This window comes from Chanodichthys erythropterus, chromosome 4 (genome assembly GCF_024489055.1).
Source record: "Chanodichthys erythropterus isolate Z2021 chromosome 4, ASM2448905v1, whole genome shotgun sequence".
Taxonomy (NCBI): Eukaryota; Metazoa; Chordata; class Actinopteri; order Cypriniformes; family Xenocyprididae; genus Chanodichthys; species Chanodichthys erythropterus.
This window is the reverse complement of record NC_090224.1, coordinates 9,329,184-9,350,988: the sequence shown is the minus strand read 5'-3', so window position 1 is coordinate 9,350,988 and position 21,805 is coordinate 9,329,184. Positions and strand designations below refer to the sequence as shown.

Here is a 21,805-nt window from a genome sequence, read left to right as displayed (position 1 = left end):
AAATATTTTGTCCAATTGTTACAAAGGGTGGATTACTGATGTAATGTTTCTTCCACAGAGTAGTGTAGCGTTGCTGGGGCGTGACTTTCTTTATTTACATATTCGTCAACCAATCCGAAGCTTCTCCTGTGAGTGATGTAACATGAAAACACGGAAGTAGTCGTGTAAGCGTTACTTAAGCTTAGGTTGTTACATATCACCCGTAACTGCATCTTCTTTATCTAACACGCCTGTGTATGTGACTGAATACAGCTCTCGATATTTTCTGGGTTTTCAGCCATTTATTTTGCATTTTATCGTTCCACGACGGACAGGTGAGTTTTTATCTAAAGTATATAATATAGTAATAGGGTGACTTCAGCGCAACTCTGCAACTTATGGACAGTCATCTTAATGTACGTTATAATTTTCTCCAGTGTTGCGAGGAATGTTTACTGCATGTCAGATCTTGTTTAACGGGTTAAACATGTATGTAACATTTTAACTATTTTCTAGATAGAATAACTTACACATTATTGTTAGCCCTGTCATGTTAATGTATTGTAGTATAAAACTCTCTTAACGTCCAAACGACTGGACATGAAATTCCCACTCAGTATTGTTGGATGAAAAAGAAATATCTCCTATTATTTCAACACGTCGTAAATTGTTTGCAACTATTAATCCATTTTTAATTTTGTACAGCATTACAGGTCAAGATGCTTAAAGCCATCGGTCAAACGTTTTTTTCCTCTGGACTCCAGCACCCAAAGTTCACTGCTCAACAGAGCAAGGTTAGTACATTACTCAAATGTGCATGTTATTTAGCCAGAAACCACCCAGGCTTAACTTAATAACAGATTTGTTAATATCTACTTATTGCTTATTTGCAGAGATAAGGCTTGCATTTTGTTTTCGATGTAGTCTGCTCATGTTTAAACTGAAGCAATCCTTCTTTATTGTTTTAAGTCATATCTGATGAAGTTATGTTTTTCAGGGTGAAGACTATGAGATCCGTACTTACCACACAACAAACTGGGTGAGCACATCTGTTACTGGCATGGAGCAGGACCCGGCCTTAAGCACAGGCTTCAGAAGACTCTTCAAATACATTCAGGGCAATAATGACAAAAGTAAGTCTTAATGTACCTGTAGATGACAAGAAGCTCATATTTTCATGAAATAGACACTCAGGATTAGATGCATTTAGCCAGTATTACCTTATGTCAGCCCTGTGATTGTGACATTTTCATTACACAACAGATATACAAGGCAAAATGGCATAAGCACATATGGGCGAGAAATCTCCTTCAAAGTCAGAAGTTTTATGTGGAAGTGAAGGTTTCCTGTGACTGCAATAAATCCCAAGATGCCTTTATAATAATAAAAAGCATGTGCCGTGTTGTTCCCACAGATTAAATTGTGTTAATGTTTCACTAGGTGACACTTAAGCTGCAAAATAGCTTTGGCACTTTATGATCAGTGCATGTTTCTGCACCTTTTAATTAAATAAAGACCTTTGATATCAGCTTTATCTGAGCGCTTGTCCTGTACCGCCATGTGTCAGAGTGTAAGGTGGAGATGACCGCACCAGTGAGCTGTATGATTGACCCCGGTGCTGGACCTGCTTGTGAAAGCACCTTCACTATCTCCTTCTTCATCCCTGAGGAACATCAGGCCGACCCACCCAAACCTACCGACGCAGATGCTTTCATAGAGAACCGAAAAGAGTTAACAGTGTTTGTGAGGTATATGTTTGTGTCTTTAAAATTGGAAATTAAATTTAGCTACAGTACCATTCAAAAGTTCGGGGTCAGTAGGTTTGGTTTTTTTAAAGTAATTATACTATTTAGCAAAAATGCATAAAATTGATCAAGTGTCAGTATTAACATTTACAAAGAATCACGATGTGCAAAAAATATTAAGCAACACAACTGTTTTCAGCACGAATGATGGTAAGAAATGTTTCTTGAGCATCAAATCAGCATATGAGAATGATTTGTAAAGGATCATGTGACACTGAAGACCAGAGTAATGGTGCTGAAAATTCAGTTTTGCCATCAAAGGATTAAATTACATTTTAAAATATAATAAATAGAAACTTTTATTTTAAATTATAATAATAATTCAGAATATTACTGTTTTATTCTATTTATTTGACCTTATAAATGCAGCCTTGAAGGGTGTAAGAGACTTCTTTCAGAAGCATTTAAGAAATCTTACCTACCCCAAACTGTAGAATAGTAGTTTGTTGCCAGGTCTTACTGTTCTGTAAAAATGATTTTGTTGCCATAGCTTCACTTTTGCTTGGCCTTGTTTTGCAGGACGTATGGAGGCTTTGCTAACAGTGAGAGCAGCCGTGAGGAGCTTCTGAAACTGATGGAGAGCCTCAAGAGGGATGGGATGAAATTCAAAGAGGCCCCGTTCTACAGAGCGGGATATGACAGCCCCTTCAAACTGACCAACCGCAGGAATGAGGTGTGGCTGATCAAAGATGAGGAAGAAAAAGCCTAAGGATCAGATTGAAGAGGAGGTCAATTGTTTGTTTGAACTTAACAATAGTTATGTAGGTGCTTTTGTTTACTATGTACATGCAAGTGCCTGAATGTTTTTATATGGGAAATTATACCAATATATAACCAATATATTTTACACCAGCATAAACACTTTAAATACCTACAATTAACAATGAAATCATATGAAAAGTATGTTGAAGTCATTTTTAAATATTTTTCATTAATTGTTTTTGTCATTAATAATGTATCAAAGCGCTCATGTAATGCTTGTGTAAAGGTGCAAGTAAGACCTGACTGAATCAATAACTATTTTATTGTTGTGAAATATAAATATATAATCTCATCTGTATTTTTACCTGTTTATATTGCACTAAATCTTGAATCTAAAGATTAACTGGAACAATAACAGTGTATTAAATTGGCACTAGTTTTTCTGTATTTTGTATTTTCTGGTCTTAAAATAACTGGTACACATTGTAACCTTTGGCCCTCTAGTGGTTCAAAAATAAAATGGCACGAATCTTGCGTAAATGGGAAATTGTTTTGGTTGTGATTTGGCGCTGCGCGTATGAATAGTCAAACCAAAATATGAGAAGCGTCTTGGAGACAAATATTGAAACAAATTATTTAAAAAATGTCAAGAGGGTTATCAACGGTTATGGGTTGGTTAAATATATCAATTTAATTTAAATTATTAAAACAGAAAATAATTGCTGTAAATTAATATTACAAATACAGATAGTATAAAAGTAAATACAAAATAGGTCCTTGGATTATATCTTATCAAAAGACTTTTGGTGATTCCTTTCTTTTCTCTGTGTGCAGATTTAATGCGACTTGCACAGGCGAATGACGAAGTTCCTGCAAAATCCGTCCCAACAGCTCTAAACTATTTTAATATAGGTTTAGACATATAAAGACGTGGTTCCTCATATAAAGTTCACAGATTTGATCTTAGCATGTGCATACGCTTAAATCCACTCCAATGCTCATATTTATAAAAACGGTCTTTGGTGGAAAAGTGCTTAGAGCCACGTCAGGGTCTGAGCAGATGTAGGGTAGAGTGGGGTAAGATGAGCCATTTTTTAAACTTATGTGGTCCTCAAGATAAGGGAAAATGAAGAAATTCAAATTAAAGTATTTAAATGATCAGAATACATCTATGACAAAGGGTTCTAAAAATATGGCTTCTTATGAAAAAGTGTTCCTCTGGCTCAATTTACCCCAGGTTAGGGGTAAGTTGAGCCGGGTCAGTAGGTGGGTGTAAACTGACCATCTAACTGAATCAAACCCACTTGAAATTTTAAAGATTTTAAAAACTAATTTAATAATCAAATTTCCTTTTACAAATATTCTTTGTAAAAATACATTTTTTTTTAAAGCTAAATTAAACAAAACCAACCAAATGAAGTTGAAATTTCAGTATCTTTAATTGTTTGCATTTCTGAAACAATATGTTGAACATCAAAGTTGTAACCTTCCCATAAACAGACTAAACAGAGAGTTTGTTGAGTAAAATTAAATAAAAACTAAATAAGAATGAATAAATGTCACTGAAATTGATAAACATTTTAATCAAAAGGTCCTTGACATGGTAGTTTTTCTGCAATGTTGACCATGTTAGGCCATTAGGGACTACAGGTGGAAAGCTATACATGATTAAACATCATCTGGTTCATATCAGAGAAGGATCTGGTGTACTTGTACACTATTCCTATCAAATAAACTCTACAATAAAGATAAACTAAACCAGTTGCGTAATATTACATTGAAATGAAACCAGTTTACACTTCAGATTTAACTTAAATTCATTGCCTAATGGTGGGGTAAGTTAAAATGCTGGCTCAATTTACCCCACAACATTTGGCTCACTTTGCCCCATAGCTGCCATTTTAGGAAAAGCAAGCTAGCTTACCAATTCAGAATATTTAGCTAATTGCTAAATCACCAATATGCATCATAAATAGTTTTAGACCTGGACAAATTTGCTTTGATGAAACAGCCATTAGGCTACATCTGTTATATTAAAATTTTACTTTGACAAGCCAAAAACAGTTTTTAAAGTAAATAAGCGACTTCCACTCCTCCCATGTGCTTCTCCTTTTCACAGTCTGGCAGAAATGATGGGTGGTTCCAAAATATATAGTCACATGACAATAAAATGTTACAGTTGCCAAGATACAGGGGGTGGGTCAACTTACCCACTGGCTCATCTTACCCCACTCTCCCCTACGTACTTTTCATTGTTATTACTGCAGGTTTTTGGAAATCTAAGCTATACTTGCAGCTCGCTAAGGATTTGGCTGATGACTGGTGATCTTTTAAATATGTAAATGACATTAATAAGGTGACATTCACAACGCAGAGAACCATTCAGCTGTGCGCAAGTTCAAGATCATTTGCGATTTATAGATTTCACATCTGAAAGAGAGGTGTACGTAGATATATTGGTCTGCACGCTCTCCAAAAAGTTACATAGTGTAGCTTTAATGAAAAGAAATTGTTTTATTTAGATTCAGTCTACTACACATTTTTTTCTGTGTATAAAGAGAAATCATCAATTTACTATTATTTTGGCTACTAATTTATTTTGGCTGCTAATTAGGCTACTAATAGAGCTAAGCAAAAAATATTTGGTAACACTTTAACTTAGGGTCCAATTCTCACTATTGACTAGTTGCTTATTAGCAAGCATATTACTAGGATATTGGCTGTTTATTAGTAATTATAAAGCACATATTAATGCCTTATTCTGCATGACCATTTTCTACATTCCAATCAGATTCGAGAACCAGAACGAACTGCTGTATAATAACTATTAATATAGGAGTTGTAATTAGGAGTTTATGAGGCAAAAGTTGCAGTTAATATTTAGCAAATAGTGAGAATTAGACCCTAATCTAAAGTGTGGCCAAATATTTTTGACAAAGGACATAACCTCAGGTGCAAGCTAAAGAAATCCTACAAGGCCAAACACACTCTGCACCGTCATCAGGTTTATTTTCAAGGGAACGGTTGCCCGAATATCGTGTTCACACGCTCAGCACAAAAGACGACGTGCATGTGGAGAAACAGGGAGCTTATTTCTATCTCTCTGTTGCAGCCAAATCATAAAGATTCATAACCTCTTTCGTGATATAACCTACAAATATCATTTTGCATACGATGTTTGGTCCAGGTCACAGTATCGCGCTTTAAATGATGGTCAGTAAGACGGAAGTAGGGGTTGATGGCCCTGCAAAGCCGCTGGAGTTGATGTACGGCTGTGGGTGTTATGGTGACGGTGCTAATGAGATTGTGGTTTGCGCTGCCGGCTGACAGGTGGCAGTGAATCAAAGACAGAGACAAGACAGATGGGCAATTTTTAAATATCACCATGTTTTATTACAGAGACATACTCCAGAGGGTTAGCAGCTTGCTTCCTCTTTGCCATCGTTATTTATTCTGCTTTTATTTTCTGATCCGCTTGTCCATCAGTTCGATGGGTGAAGGAACTGGATAGAAGTTCTGTGACTGGTGAATCTGAACTTAATGACTCTGACCACATGTCTGTAAGGATGTCCCCTCTAATCACACTTCACTCCCAAAAAGCCCACCTCCAGCTACAGTATATCAAACCAACATTCTGGCTATTCTAAAATAAATACTCTACAAAAGGAAGCCACTCCTAGCAAAGGTTTCTAAAATGTACAAATTCTTTGAAAATAAGTTCAGTTGTTACATAACATTTCTTGAGTTATATACATAAAAAACATTATAAAACTGCACAAGAAAAAAAAAAAAAAAAAAACGCTTGACAGGTAAACAGGAGGGTTAGTAATAAAGCAGTCGCATTCACTAGATGTTAACAGAACTCAGTCTGACAAATGCCCTCTCAGCTAGTTAGAGTGTCCCATTCGGCTCTTTGGTAACCAAAACACTTACAAGTAAAACCGGTCATTTGTTTCAAGTAAGATGTCAGAACTCTTTAAAATAACCAACACAGACACAATGCTTTTTAAATGACAAATAAAAGGAGACGATGAACAGTGCAAGCCTACACACCAAAAACCAAATAAACCTTTTTTTGTTTCCACAAACAAGCCGTCGTTACTCCAATCTCTCGGCCCACAATTCCTTTTCTATTCCAGACACTTCCAATGGTCCGAACCGTAAGAAAAGATAAGTCTCTTGTAGAAATTGGTCGTTGTGCTCTTCATCTTGTTTACTAAAGCCGTCTTACTGAAAGGCGCTGACAGAGCTGTCGCGGAGAAGTTTGTGATGTGACGCACCTCTTTGGACCCACAGCGCTGACACAATATCCATCAACTTGAACTACTTTACAGCCAAAACAAGCAGTCACATAGTAATTCCTTCAATACAACTTTCGTTAACAGCTTCACCAAAAAAAAATCCCCACACAAATCTGACTGTTAATGCTGAAGAGTGGAAAAAAAAAGGCTGAACAAAATAACAGAAGTAATTGCTAGGCTTTGAAAAGATGAATCTAGCATTGCCACTGAAAGCACGGTTCCTTCCGAAATGAAGGTCAAATTTGATTAGATAGGTTACTTTATTTCTGAAGAGCTATAGGTACAGCAGTACACTGCCTACTTCTTGAGCTGACCTCTTGATCTACCTTAGATCTGCGTGTCTGCCCACACTACAACATCAGGTAGCGCTGCCTGGATTAGCAGGCGGCAAGACCATCTAGAGTTCAACTCCTGGTCTTCTGCCCTCAGTCAATCTCTGGTGCCGAGAAGACATTCTGCCTTTGCCAAGGAGCCGTTTCTCATCCTAACTGCTGCTCTGTTCACATAAAGTGCTGTTAGAGTCCTGAGAGTTGGGAAGGGGCATGTTTGATGGAGGAAGAGGGCATGGGTCTTCACAGTCGGTGAGTTCTCCTTCCCTCTCGCAAATAACTGTCATGGGGCTGCTGAGGATCCGGCTGCGGGCGTTGTACTTGCTGCTGGCGGCAGAGGGCGGTGTGCGGGATCGGCCGTACTTCATCCCGATTAATGACGGGGACGTTGAGAACATTCCCTCATTGCGTGCCCAGTCCTCGGACGCCCGTTTGTTGCGGCCCGGAGAAGAGCAGGGGCTCTCGCCCGTCGGAGATGCTGGATCGAACGAGGAGTCGAGAGAGCGAGTCCTTTGAAAGCGCGGGTCGGTGCTGCGCAGCATCTCGGCGGCAGACATGCGGAAGCTGGTCTCGGACCGACTGCCTTTCTTCAGCAGGAGGGCCTTGAAAGTGTCGCTGCTGGTCGGGGATTTGCGCAGGCTGCGCTGTATGGAGCCCGTTTGCCGTGGCAAGGAGGAGGTCAAGCCGGGGGCCATTCCTGTGGGGGTGACCGGTGGGGATAGAGGACCTCGTGAACGGTCCTCTTCGGATTCCTTGCGCCCCAAGACCTTCCGCTTTGACCTGGAGATAAAAGTAGAATAATGTCAAATAAATTGTTTTGTAAAAACAGATATTAAGCAATGTAAGCCAAAGTAGGGATGCACAATATATTAGGACCACATCTGTTAATGGAATCTGAAGATAATTGATATTTTTCTAACCCTCACTTAAAGTTAATTTTTTTTAAAAAAACACTAATTTAATAACACAAATTTAATCTTTAAATTTAAAAATGAATGATCAATTTTTCATACTGTCAATTCTGTTCTTATGGCTAAAATCATTTGTAACATTTTAAACAAAGGGTTTTTGTTTTTTAAAAATTGAGAGTTTTAAAACTGTGCATCCTTAAACCAAAGGTAAAAAAAAAACGAAAAAAAAAAACAAACTTGTAAATATTAGCTCAAGCTTATATTGGTTAGCGGTAGGCTGCAGAGAATCAGTTTAAAACAAAAATAAAGTTTGTGTTTGATTTAAACTATCATTTAGAGAATAATGACAGAGCTGCCAATTTATTGCCGGCACAAATGTTTAACTAAAATGCTTCAATTCAATTAACAACTAATCTAACTACTCAAACTACTCCTGAAGCAGAACATCTTGAATAAGATTCAAGTCAATTTTAGTGATTAATTTTTTCAGTCTTGATGAGCCTATCCCCTTCATTGATTTCTGTCCCACATTCTCATTAAACTCCACTAGCCCCCAGCAAACCACAACTTTACTGCAAAATTGGAAAAGCAGGAATATCTTAATGCAGGATATAAATAGCAGGAGTGTGGGGGGGAGGGGTGGTTTGTTTAATACAAATTCAGTCCTTTAAAAGCCAAACCAAAGAGGAATACTGCAAGCATTGCAACTTTATGGAAGTGCAGACATAATGGAAGCCTAATAAACAAAGCAAACTGGGCAAAATGCCCAGCATCATTTTAACCCAGTGGGCTGTTCATTAACCCCACCAGTAGGGGGACCTTGGGTCAATGAAAGCTAGCATTTGTGTCCAGGATCAAATCAAATTCATTAGCATGGCATAAATGCTGCAGATTAGGGAGCGTGGGATTATCTGCGGGATGGAGCAGAAATTCATCCCACGTCTGAGATGCGCTGGGAGATTATAGAGCTAATCCCACCCTAGCATCGCCACGGGAGGAATACGCCAACAGCTAATTACTTGCCAGACCGCACCTCGTATGTTGGGGGGTGTTCGTGTTCAACTGGTCCAGGCTGAACGAAAGAGAAGGAAAGGGAGGATGGGAGAGATCAGGAAAGACCAAGGAGGAAGAAAATGACAGATATGACAGAGTGGTAGGAAAATGACAAAGGATGTGGAAGCAAGAATTGAAGTGTCAGAGATACAATATCGAAATATATATCTATTGAAAAACCCCATTTAAATGTTTAAAAAGCTCTTTAAAAATATCTAAAATAAAATGTTATATTTAAAATTTAAGATTTTATTTTTAAAATTAGAAAGTAGGATTAATTCTGTGCTTCATTTCTGAGGTTTACGCATAAAACAGACAAAAAACAATTTGCAGAGGTTAAATAATACACTCATTTTGAGCAATTTATCTTGCAACAATTTGGGGAGGGCCTTTTTTTCTCCAGCATGACTCGTGTCACAGAGCAAGGTTCATGAAGAAATGATTAACCAAGTCTGGTGTGGACCTGAACCACGCGGAACATCTTTGGGATGAATAGGAACACCGACTGTGAGCCAGGCCCAATCACCCAATTACGCAAGTTCTTCCAGTTCAGACTCCATAAACTACTTCATTAAGGACTTTGCTTTGTGTGCAAGAAACATTGTCATTCTGGAACGGAAAAAGACCCTCCCAAAACTGTTGCAACAAAATAGTGTCATGTGTGCTGTAGCAGAGGATTGTGCAATATGCAAACTCTTTAATCAGGAGGAGGCTTTCCACATACTATTGATCATTTTGTTCTATAATATGTAATTTTGTTTTTCAAGTAAATTAATCTAGTTTTAAGCATGTTGTTAATTTTTTTTAAAACAAAAAATACAGATTAAATACTGATTTTTGCAGTGAAGTCCTTCAAAACACAGTAGGTCAAATTTGAGACAAATGCTGTAAACACTGGTTGCAATCTAGCTTTCACTCCAGCTTTTTTTATTTGATTCATCTAAAGCTCAGAGCTTTGAGAAAGGCACCGGGCAAACCGCAGGATTTACTGAGCACATATAGCATCTGGTGCACTGTCACACTACATCTAAACTGGTCTTCCATTTCAAGGATATCTTTTGCTCTAATATATGTGTGAGATTGCAGCGGACCAGAGCATAAGGAAAAGCAAAGCTGCGCACACACACACTGTAGCAGAGGAAACCAAATCCTCTCGAATGAAATTGTGTGACGTGGTGCTAAAGAACTTCAAAAACCTGCCCATTACACGTGACTATGGAAGAGCCTGCATTCATAATACGGCTGTGTGAACAAAGACACAACAACATAATGAATTTTAAATAACGCCCCATATGGTATGCAACAGAGGTGCATTTTCACGTGAAGAACTGCAGTAAGGCTTTAAGTCCGAATTAGAAGAGAGTGCATGTTTTTTTTACACAGCCAAACTATACATGAGCATCTAGTGGAGTAGTGCATCAGCCTGGGGCATTTCTCAATCTGACACACAGAGACCACAGAAGCCCTACTCTTTACAGGCTGCTTTCCTTCCACACTCTATCTTTGATGAATGTATCTGTGATTGGACAGGACAGCCCACTTTAAAGTTATGAATGTGGTTTATGGGAGGTGGAAGGGATGGAGTGGAAAGGAAGTAGAGGAGACTGGGAAAGGGATACCTGCAAAGTATTTGGGAATTTACCTGTGAATGGCAGCAAACAGGTCCTCGGTGGTGCGGGGCCGAGTGGGGGTCACCATGTCCCCACAGCTGTCACCGTTGATGCTGGGAGACTGAGCAACGTCCAATGTGCTGGACTCAAACACCTCTCCTGGTAGAACATACATATATTAAACTCATACAATACATTTAATATGTATGTTATGCATAGTGTTGTTATAAGCATTGCGCTTCCATCACCAAGGTCATGTGTTTGATTGTAATGCGATACACGTCAATTTGTATAAAAGCATCTGCCAAATCCATAAGTGTAATGATGATAATAAAACTTCAAAGGCAGAGTCTAATGACATGAAAATAAATGAACACACTGCAAGCGGGACCCAGCTGACAAACAGATACTGTCATTCTAGAACTCAATATTATGTCATGTCAAAATGCATAGGCATGTTGTCAAACTTGTCTAAAGAAAACATTCAAAACGTAGAGAGGAAAACCTATGCAGATAAATACTGGTAGAGCTTGAATAGTTTTATATAAAATATCAGAAAACATCAGATTTTAAAAACAGTCAACCAAAATCCTACCGAGACATCCTATAGCCGTCAATAAATCCAAGGACACACATATATGTCACACTCTTCAAAAATAACACATGAAAAGTAAAAAACTGTATGTTTAATATTATCTTACATTGTTATGGTCGTATCCACCTTTCCAGAGTTCAGTTGCACTGCTCTGCTCTCCTCTCATCTCACATCTGCACTTGCCTGAGACACTGAGGGTGATCTCACGTTACGCGCTCTCTCCATACCCCTCCCTCACTTCTCTCCTCCTCTACCCACAGTCAGCTCCACCCCCCACCCCATCCCGTTTAAACGGCTTTCCCTAAGAAATGCTGTCCCATTCTATCCTGACCATGACTAGAAGTGTGAGGGGGAAAGTCTGTGGACAATGACGTTGTCGCTCTTTAGCTACATGCTGTAATCGTTTTATTTAAAATTTAAGAGAAACAACTATAAAAGTCTCAATATGTAAGCTGCACACCCTCATTAAATAGCCATTGCTTTACTTACCATATTCAAGAGTTGTCTGTGTATAGTTGCTGTCAGTACCCTTAATATTCATTACTTAAATAATTTAATATTTTATATTTATTTTACATTTATTTATTTTTTATTTTATTACCTGCAACTTAATTTATCTGCTCATTTCCTTATTTACCTGATGTTTTGGAAATATTATAAAGTTGTGTAACATGCATTTCCAAACAGGAAAGAGTGAGAAAAGACTGAAAGAATCAGAAGTCAAAGGGACAGATGGTGAAAGGGGAGGGGAGGCTGAATGAATAAAGTGAAAGACTTGGGGAAAGAGACAGAGAGAAGTAAAACTAAAGTAGTACCAAATCCAAAGGGCTGCTTGAGTGATGTCCCATTCTAAGCCCTGATACACTCATGTTAGAGGTGAGACACCTCTTGCCTTAAATGCATAAAAACTTATACACAAGTTTTTCTTTACAATGCTGTTTTAATACAAGCTGAAGGGCTAATGTGCATCACCTTGTTCCTATTATCTATCTTTATGTAATTTAAAGCTTGAGATCACATATGTCATCCAATAGTGCCTCTGACTCTTTAAAAAGGCCAGAGTATTTAAAATTGTATGATTTTGTGTCACCCAGTTTTATAAATGATCTCCACAGAGTAAAATTAGGAAAATCTAACTCACCACTTTCATCATCTTTAGATCCAAAAGACCCTGTGCTGCTGGTTACATCATCATCATCATCATCATCATCATCTCCCTCTTCTTCATTCTTTGCTTCAATGGTACCCATGTCTGCATCAAGAATGATGGTACCAGAAGTCTGGGAGGACTCCTGAGCTTTACAATTTGTGGGAGAAATGTCTCTTATCTCCTCAGAAGGTGCAGAAATACCAATGCTATTCTTCTCAGTTGTCTCTTCCTGTTCTGGCACAGGTATGGGGTCCAGACCTTCAGGTGTAGACGTAGACATGCAAACGTCATTCTGAGCACTCAGCAAATCACTGACATGATCCACTGAAGAAAAGGTGAGAGAAAACGTGGGCTTTTTGGAAACCAGAGGAGGCTTTTTCTTGGGTGTAGTGTTTTGTGGTGCTTCTGCAGGTGATGAAAGAGCAGTATCTAGACCATCTACTTCAGCTGTGGCCTTAACCTTGCCAAGATCTATGGACCCATCTGTAAGGCAGGATGTTGGTTCAGAATGTGATTTTACATCACAGTCAGGTTGTGCTTCAATATGGCTATCCTGGCTATGCTGGATGGAGAGTTTTTTCTCTGGAGATGATGGCCTTAAATTTGAAGGTATTGAAGAAACCTGAGGAACTTTGGGATTCCCTGGTTTTTGAGGTTTCTCTGGTGTTTGAGGTCTGGCCAACTGGCTAACTTCATTGTTTTCTGGCCGCTTTGCTGGCCGAAGTTGCACACTCTGCAGAGCAAATGGGGTGATCAGAGGCATGCCAACCTTACTAGGCTGCTCAGAGTGAGGCGACACTGGTCTCCTTTCTGAGTTCACTGGTTTTAGGCTACCCTTAATTTCCTTCAAGCAAGCAGAAGAAGGTGTAGGTGGTGTCATACTGGGTAGGAGTTGATTTTGGGGTAGAGAATAAGCAGGGATGGTGGAACAAGCAGGCAGTGGTGGTGGTGGAGGTGGAGGGCTGAAAGAATTATTAAGGCCTGACAAGGCAGGGTCGGTCAACACTTCTGGAGGTGGAGGTGGTGGAAATTCAGGGGAAGAATTGATGTAAGTAGGGCACATGGATGCTTGTTGATGGGGGGTGGTGGGTAAAGCAGGTGGCGGAGGAGGAAACTTCTCGTCTGCAGTGCACACAGGGCTGGAGGGCGCAAGGGGAGGAGGAAAGGATGGAGGATTGAAAGGTACAAGAGCCACAGGGGCAGCTGGAAGAGGAGGTGGAGGAGGAATATTGTTCCTGTTGGAATCAGAGGTATTAGAGGAAAGAGAGGTGGAAGAAGAGGATATGGATACAGATGAGAGCAAGGATGACTTTCTTTCAGGCACTCTGGGTTTGGGCTTGCTGCCAGATGGGGACATGCATCTCATAAATGAGGGGACAGGAGTGCCAGCTGTTGGAGTATTAGATTGACTTGAGTATCCACTTGATGGAGAAGTCAACCGATGTACCCTGTCTGGCGATGAGGTGCCTGTTCTGGGCTTCACACTTCCTTCCTGAGCAGGAGGAAGAGTAGCCTGGTTACCATTGTGGAGGCCTCTTCCATTTGCAATCTCACCCACTTGTCCAGAAGAAAATGAATTGGTGCATGGTGACTGTGTTTGATCTCCAGATGGACGAGGATAATCCATGTAGTAGCCCCAAGAGTCTGCATAATCAGAACGGAGGCTACTAGTATCACTATGAGAAGGTGTGACATGACAGATGGAGTACACATGAGCCATCCCTGCTGCTGATGCACCACTGCTGCCTGCACTGATGCTGCTCTGGCTCCTGGGACGAAGCATCCAGGGGTCCTCATAGTCGCTACAAGGACTGTGAGATGGTGAAGTGGAGGACCCTTTGCCTTTCAGCCCATTCTGAAGTGACTGTTGGAGCGTGGCAATCAGTGACTCATTGAGAAGAGAACCATTGCTAATATCTGACCCTACAATATTGGCAGTGGGGGAGCCGGTTTTCTTAGGCTTTCGTCGTAGAGAGTCTGTGCGTGCTGGTGGAAGAGGTGGTTTCTTAGGCTTGCGAAGAGAGATGGAACGTGACAGTGAGTGGTCACTGTACAAGCTGGTTCTGTCTTCTTGCTGACCCAGGCACTCATACATACTGTGTCTTGCTGCTCTTCCTCCTATACCATGACCGTGGCCACTACCCTGGCTCCTTGACCTAAGGCCTGAATCCAGATGCATGGATGTGTAGTAGCCATCATTGTCCATAGAGTAGAGTGAACTAGAGTCTGTACCTTTTGAGGAGCGTTCAAGGCTACTATAAAGGTTATTTATGGGTGTTGAGCAGCTGGAAGTCAGTGTCCTTCTTGGCAAGACATTCTCAGGAGTGTCATAAATCCATTGCTCGTCTGAAGACAATGTTCCTGCAGCAATGGTGCTGTGGCTGTGCAAACTGCTATCGGACTGGCCAGTCTCACTACAGGTATCCTTCATGCCTGCTTCTGGTGTGTGCGATCCTGTGTCTACACTACTAGTGCTCTCACTATTGACAGCTGAGACCATGCTAAGAGGTCTAGCTCTAGTGTATGGTGACCCAGCAAGTGGGCTCTGGCCTGGGTTCGATGTGGTGTGAAGTGCAATAACCTCAGCAGAACATGACAGAGTAGCATTAGGTATAAGCGAGGTTGAGTAGGCTGCATGTGGAGAAACTACACAGGCTGGACCTGAGACAGATCCCCACTCCTTCTGAGTACCTCTCACCTCCTGAGATTTTGGCCGGGCTTGGGTACATACCCTGGGGGCATTCCTCATGTGCACCACAGTATCATCTACTTGTAATTTTCCAATCTGCTGAGGTGCTTTTGCAGCGGAGTCTTCTTGCCTAAAAGGGGTGCTACTGTAAAGGGGATCTGCATTTAGTGACACCCGTGCACCTCGTGGCAAGCTGTGAAAACGTTGGATATCATTGCCAAACTGTGGTGCCATTACTATAACAGAACTTCCAGGTGAGCTCCCATCATAAACAGAAGAGATGTTTGTGGCAGAAGTGGAGATGCCAGCCATCTGAGCAGCAATTCCTTGGCCCTTCTGAGCTCGTATTCTCCTCACAGAGGGTGGGACAATTTTCACCTCCTCAGTCTGGCAGCCAGAATCTTTTGTTATAGATCGATGGAGAGTTGAATTCCTATTCATGACTCGCCCAAGTGTTGAATACTGTCCAGGGATAAACATGGACTGTGGCCGAAGCTCTCCTCCACGCCCCTTAGCCGCTGCAAAGGGAAAAAAATAAAGGAGACAATTATGACAAATACTACAGCTGCTTGTTTCTCTGCTTATCTCCCCTTCATCTCTTTGTGACATCAGCTGCCAATCAGATTAGCCCTCTCTATTGAGAGCTAATTAATTTGATTATCTAGAGCCACATGTGGCACGTTGATGACTTCTGGAAACTTTTATTAAGGTTGATAACTTAATGGCTGGCACCAAACATATTGTCCATTCCTGAGTGTCACTGAGAGTTTGCGAGAGTCACCGAGAGTCAATGGTCTCAGTAAGCCGGTGCTCAAAAGGAAGACAGGCAGATGGTCTAGCAGTACTACAGCACTCTCTCACACAAACCACACATCTTTATGGGCTTATTCATTTATGCATGCAAACACATTTCTAGAGTTTAGTTGAAAACCACAGGCTGTTAATGTATTATGCCTCCTGTTACAATCATACACACCCAGCCGAGTGCAACCTTGCATCTTCTTAATGTCATGCTCAATGTTAGAGAATAAATTACCATACAAGAGTAATCATGACATTCTAACTGCCAGACAGAAACCTGTCTTAAAAGCATTTCTATCAGATCAGCTTAAGTTTTAGAGCCAGGGATATGACACTGGTGCTCAAAGTTAGCCCTCACCCCTGCATGTATAAACAACAGAATGGGACTTAATGCAGATTTATTGTGCATCGCTATCAGCAAAACATCTTTAAAGAGCTTGACACTCTATTTCTCCCCCACACCCATCTGTTCTAGTAAAGAAGGGCTCATTAAAAGCATATCTACAAATAGCAAATACAAAGAGTGATACAGAATGCCCTTTCCACAATCCCCATAATCTGGCATGTGTGGAAACAGATATGGCATTTTAACAGTATGTTAGGTTTATTGAAAATTAAATTAAACTTGCTGATATACTTCCCCGTAACACACACACACAAAAAAACCCCACATCCAACGAGGACTATCTGCACAATTTTTTTTTCTTCTACTACATCTATTTTACCTCCCCCTCCCCCTCCATTACTCTCCTGATAAAATATGAAGTGTTTTGCCAGAAGAATCTGGATAGTGGATTATGCAGTAGCATCAGTTGGCTGCAAAGCAAAATGTGGAATGCCATCTTCAACAACGGCTCCAAATATGAGCACTCCCATACATTAACAGGAAGCAAACTAAATAGAATCAGGGACAGTTACCCAGGGGAGTGGTGGGAAATGGAATGCGGGATGCAGCTGTTGGATGCTGAGATTATATAACAAAGCATTGAGAGAAAGCATGCAAGAAATCCCCATTTATGGCATGAGAGATGATAAGCAAATTAATAGATGATTTGAATATAAACTTATGAGACAGTAATTTTAAATCGGAATTAAATTTATTTCGAATTGGGAAAACAAAGAGCTCAGATTAGGATGATCCTAAAATTTCTAAAATCAATGCACAGAAAATGCATTGAGATGGGAATAAAAGGCAGGGTCATGACAAACTACATTATATGGTCATGACAACTACAGTACTACGTGAAGATGACTACACAGCCATCTAAATGGAAACAGGCGAGGCAGGAGCAGCAACACAGATAGCTGGCAAAGCCATACCATACCTAATTCCTGTTGGACGCTGTCAGGCACCCCTGAAATAGTCTTTCTTCGCTTAACCTTCTTGGGCCGGCGGACCAGAGTGTCAGTGTTTATTAGGGAGCGGCGGATGCTGGCCTGCCTGTCAAACGTCTCCCCTGGAGACCAGTTGACGAGGACAGACAGGCAAAAGGGCCAGTTAGTAACATACATGCATCACACATGCAGAGCACACACGCATACTGTACCAGTAGACTTTCATGCAGAGCCACACACATTCTGCATAAGCAAAATAATGTGAAAACCAGACCAAAATTTGACAAAGAATCAAGAATTTAAGTAATGTAATGTAAATATGTTGGGAGGACAAAATACAGGAGTTCAAGAAACAGCTACCTTATTCAGATAATAAACCTTAATATTGGGCGTTATGACTGATTTGAGTAATTTAGTTTTGACAATGTATGCATGTACTTTGTTTGCCTTTGCATGGCAGTATGGTGGTTAGTTAGTTCTCTGATCTGTTGTACACAAGGGGAAATTCTAGATCTAAATACAAAATTCTTACTCTATACAAAGTATATAAAGAGAAAACCCTGGTTTGAAACATAACATTAGAAAAGTATTTTATACAAAAGCTCTTTTGCGCTGCAAGATGTGCTGTAGCACTGCAAAAGCAAGGGAACCCCAGAGACTGGGCACTGTTGACTAAGCCTCAGCACGCTGGGATGCCTGACTAAGTCACAGAGCTGACAGACTGAATTAGTGTGTGGTGTGTATTTGTGTGAGCTTTAAAGTCTAATACAGCTTCTTCCTGAGTCATAGTGAAGTTCAGAATTTTTTGAAGGGATTGGACATACAGAGCTTATTCTGTGTAAAGAAGACAAGTAGGAAAGACTGTTCTTTTGGATAAGGTGTCTGTGTGTTCATAGTGATGCACAGCCGAATTTGTGCATTGGCAGGGAGACTGAACGCCCAAACAGATAACTCTCAAAGGTCAAAGAGATAGAAGGAAATGACAGAACTGTTAATATGAGAACTCTTAATGCCCTCAGACATGTTCATGTTAGATCTATTCATGTGGTTATACATCAAGAACAGGCAATATGTAGTGATCACGCATGCAGTGCTCAAATGTTAGGTACAGACAAATCGGTTAGGAAAAAATTATGAGGAATTACAAATAAATTCAGTTTACAAATTCTAAGATTTTACTGATTTTGACGAAAGATCCACATTAAAGTAATGTAACGAAACACAGACCAACTATATGAATTGTAGACTGATAAACATATGGACTCATTGGAGACAACATAGAAGTGACACTTTTTTTAACGTTTCTGCAGTGCTGGCATGTTTGACTAACAGCTGATGGGATATATTTTCTACCTGTGACATCGATGGGGACAATATCTGTGAGAACAGCCTGAGCCTGCTGCCTCATCTTCTCTTCTGGAGTGGGCAGGGGCGGGGCTTTAGACCGTGACATTTGTCCATCAACCTCAACCCCCTCCTCCTGTGTGGAATTTTGTGCTCTCATTTGGCAGGAGTCTTTCTCTTCCTCTCCTGAAGATGCTGTAGACTAAAAAGAGGTGAAAATGCAGTGAGTTTCATGACTACGGTGGCTTATAGAGAAAAGTAAACAGAAAAAACAACATTTTTTGAGACTAGGAGTTAATATTCAGACTAAGAGCTCCTACACCCCTTATTTCTCTTTAGATTTAGTCAAGGGTTAGGGGTTGTGTGCACCAACTTATTGGAGCTTCAGGAGTATACAGAGTGGCTTCACAGGCAACTGACTATTAAACCACACACACACACACAAACATACTGAGAAACTCAGAGAAAGAATAGAGAGAGGGGGGAAACCAGTGAGGCGTTAAAACTCTGTTCATGCATTGTGATTCTGAAATGAGAATGCCGTTTGCAGAGTTACAAGAGGACCATCTGAAGTTTCAATCCAACACCTGGGCCTCAATCAGCCTCCCAAACAAACCAACTGTAGTTAAATCACTACAATACATTTAATTATCCATCCAGGTCACTAACAATAGCCAAAAAACTATTCACAGCTGCCTGAGGTCTTGTTTTATGATTCAACATGTTATTACCTGTCCTGCCTCAGTCAGAGTGGAATGACTTTCAGTGTACAATAAAGTGTATGAAGAATACATCACATTTTAATGACCAATTCTACAATGGAACAGCAGTTACTATTAACAGCAGTTAATATGTATTATTAAATATGTTTGAATGACAGCTAACCTTGATATGCACATAAAAAGACAATGTAAGAATACTTTCTGTTCTCCTTAAAATAATAAACTTTCTCCAGTATTTTTTTCTTTGTAACCCCAGAGCTCTTTAAAATGTTATAAACTGTCCATTAAAACCATAAACAAATGTATTCCAATGTTATACTTGCCTTGATTAAACCTTAAATATTGTTTAATCTATTGTTTGAATATTGTTACTTTAGCTTGCTCCAATAAAATAATTGAATGAATATTATTTCCTTTTTCTATAAATTTTAAACCAAAAATAAAACAAAGCACCAAAAACTTTTACAAGCAGCAAAGAATTTTTGTGTTTCATGATTCTTAGCCATGGAAATAACATCTTGAAAAGTAAAATTGCTTTTCAATGATATAACAAAAAGCAAGAGAAAGAAATAAGAAAAGAAATGAAAAAGAAAGAGGAACAGAAGTATAAAACCAGTCCAGCACTGTAACCTGAGTTAACCTCATTCCAGTGGGCTGGGAAAGCAGGTCTAGGGTGGTGAAGGAGGTTAAAAGGGCATGGGATCCCTTAGGGTGGGCCAGGGGCAGCAGGAGGACAAAAGGACCCCCAAATCTTTGCTTTTACTGGGTCTGACCTTTCCAGGGCCCCTGAATGCAGTGTGATGAGGAGCAATAAAGAAACGAAGGAGAATGAGGGCAAGGGTATGCTGTGCTATAAACAAAACCGCATGATTTCCTGCTAAAACGTTTATGATTGTCCTATCGAATTAATTCAGTAAAAGCCCTTTTCTTTAAAACTTGTTTTCAATGCTCATACGCTAAACAGCCGCTATCTAGAATGCAATATCTATAACTATTTTAACACACTGTGAGTAATAGTTTCATTAGATTGTCAGTCTCCTGGGGCTCAGCAGCTCTCATAATGGGGCCACACATGGCTGACAACATTAATGAAGCCAGCAGAGATACTGAAGAACTGAGGTGGGAACTCCACAGAGGCACATGTGGGAGGCTGCGATTCAGTACCCAGAAGCCATCTGCAGACAGACACTGTCCAGCAGAGGGCAGAAAATTCCTACAGGCTGCTACACAGTCAGCTTTCTAATCTGATTTGATAACAGATCTTTCTTTTGTGGCCAATAATAAATATGGTGGGAAATATTGTAAATATATACTAACAAAATAAAGTATTTTTAAACTATATATAAAATGCGTAATAATAATAATAATAAAAAGGGTAATGATTATATTTAATATACATACATACATATAATATATATAATTATATTTTATTATTATTATTAAAGATTATTCAATCTGTTTTAAGCATCAAGTCAAAACCAATAACCAGAAAAACAATTAAAAAAAAGCTAAATATGGTCTACATGTGATCTCTGATATTTTGTTAAATAGACCTACCTTTTTATCAGCGTCATCACCTTCGATGTCCTCATCCTCGTGTTGCGAGTTTGAGGAGCCTGAGAAGGTGGGCCCCTGTGAGTAGTACTGTGAGCTGCGGAAACCATCTTTCCTTAGTTTATCACATTCTGTGGGAAAAGAGCAGACATATCAAGATCAGGATGAAAAAAAGTTCTTAGGAACTTTCAAACATGAGTTGAAGCATAGAAGCAGATAGTGTTTATTTAACTCCCTCTTGTGGTTTTAGAGAGAACAGATCATTTGTGGGTCTTTATGAAAATGAAAAATTATGCAAATTGTTTGATTGATCCAGCTAATAATAAAATAATTCAATTAAATTTTATGTTTAGCACCTTTACAAGAAAAGTATTCTGGATGAGAGAGAAGAGTAAAAGACCTGTTCTGCTCTGTATGTGTGTGTGTGTGTATCTGTGTGTGACAGTCTGCAGACTGCATCATGCTGGCTTTCTAAGCTAACTGTTGCAGATGGCAGCTCCATTCCCTTGGCACACATCCCACAGTCCCTTCAGTCATTCAGTCAGCTGAATCCAGTAGTCTCTCTGCTGACAAAAAAAGCTCATCTGCTGCATGTCTGTCATTATTTCCTGGTTTTATGACACTGCACTGCATCTGTGCGATGCACTCCATTAAATAGCTTAAGTGTGTAATTTCTATGCCACTAAGGTCAACAAACTGAATTGCAAAAATATTGATTTGTTTTGCAAAGTCTTCCCAAACTATTCCCTCATCCGCCATTGGTCAAAAAAAAAAAAAAAATAAAAAAATAAAAAATAAAAATGAAAAGATGCTCAAACAAAGCAATGTTTTGATAGCATCAGTGTTTACACTTGTGGAGAAATCAAATGAGTGGCTGTCTTTGCATATTAAACTGATATAGAAAAATATTTAACATAAACATTTT

General features: G+C 39.7%; 2 protein-coding genes across 9 annotated transcripts in view; one reads left to right on the top strand and one right to left on the bottom strand.

Annotated features, from left to right (window-relative positions):
- The first annotated feature begins 157 nt into the window (after window positions 1-157).
- On the top strand, window positions 158-3,027 carry hebp2 (heme binding protein 2). The gene is made up of 5 exons (XM_067383069.1): window positions 158-314; window positions 685-773; window positions 977-1,112; window positions 1,547-1,727; window positions 2,304-3,027. Exons 2-5 carry the CDS (start codon window positions 699-701, stop codon window positions 2,491-2,493), a joined length of 582 nt encoding a protein of 193 aa, XP_067239170.1. The 5' UTR covers window positions 158-314; window positions 685-698; the 3' UTR covers window positions 2,494-3,027.
- Window positions 3,028-5,413: 2,386 nt separating this feature from the next.
- Window positions 5,414-21,805, bottom strand: part of nhsl1b (NHS-like 1b) — a 109,565-nt gene continuing 93,173 nt past the window's right edge. For 4 of the 8 annotated variants that reach the window (XM_067383980.1, XM_067383982.1, XM_067383986.1 and 1 more), the window contains exons 3-9: window positions 20,884-21,011; window positions 18,614-18,806; window positions 17,251-17,382; window positions 12,427-15,642; window positions 10,723-10,849; window positions 9,061-9,099; window positions 5,414-7,896 (exon numbers count right to left, since the gene is read on the bottom strand). In XM_067383980.1, coding sequence (XP_067240081.1) covers window positions 7,272-7,896; window positions 9,061-9,099; window positions 10,723-10,849; window positions 12,427-15,642; window positions 17,251-17,382; window positions 18,614-18,806; window positions 20,884-21,011 — 4,460 coding nt within the window. In that variant the 3' untranslated portion in view covers window positions 5,414-7,271. The remainder of the gene's footprint in view (window positions 7,897-9,060; window positions 9,100-10,722; window positions 10,850-12,426; window positions 15,643-17,250; window positions 17,383-18,613; window positions 18,807-20,883; window positions 21,012-21,805) is intronic. The other 4 variants (XM_067383981.1, XM_067383988.1, XM_067383987.1 and 1 more) reach the window with 2 other exon arrangements.

What these genes read in the sequence shown, in the direction of transcription:
- hebp2 (XM_067383069.1), top strand. Translation starts at nt 699, where the DNA reads ATGCTTAAAGCCATCGGTCAAACGTTTTTTTCCTCTGGACTCCAGCAC. An exon ending in TCAGGGCAATAATGACAAAA is followed by an intron (nt 1,113 to 1,546) that starts GTAAGTCTTAAT and finishes GCCATGTGTCAG; the next exon opens with AGTGTAAGGTGGAGATGACC. An exon ending in GAGTTAACAGTGTTTGTGAG is followed by an intron (nt 1,728 to 2,303) that starts GTATATGTTTGT and finishes CTTGTTTTGCAG; the next exon opens with GACGTATGGAGGCTTTGCTA.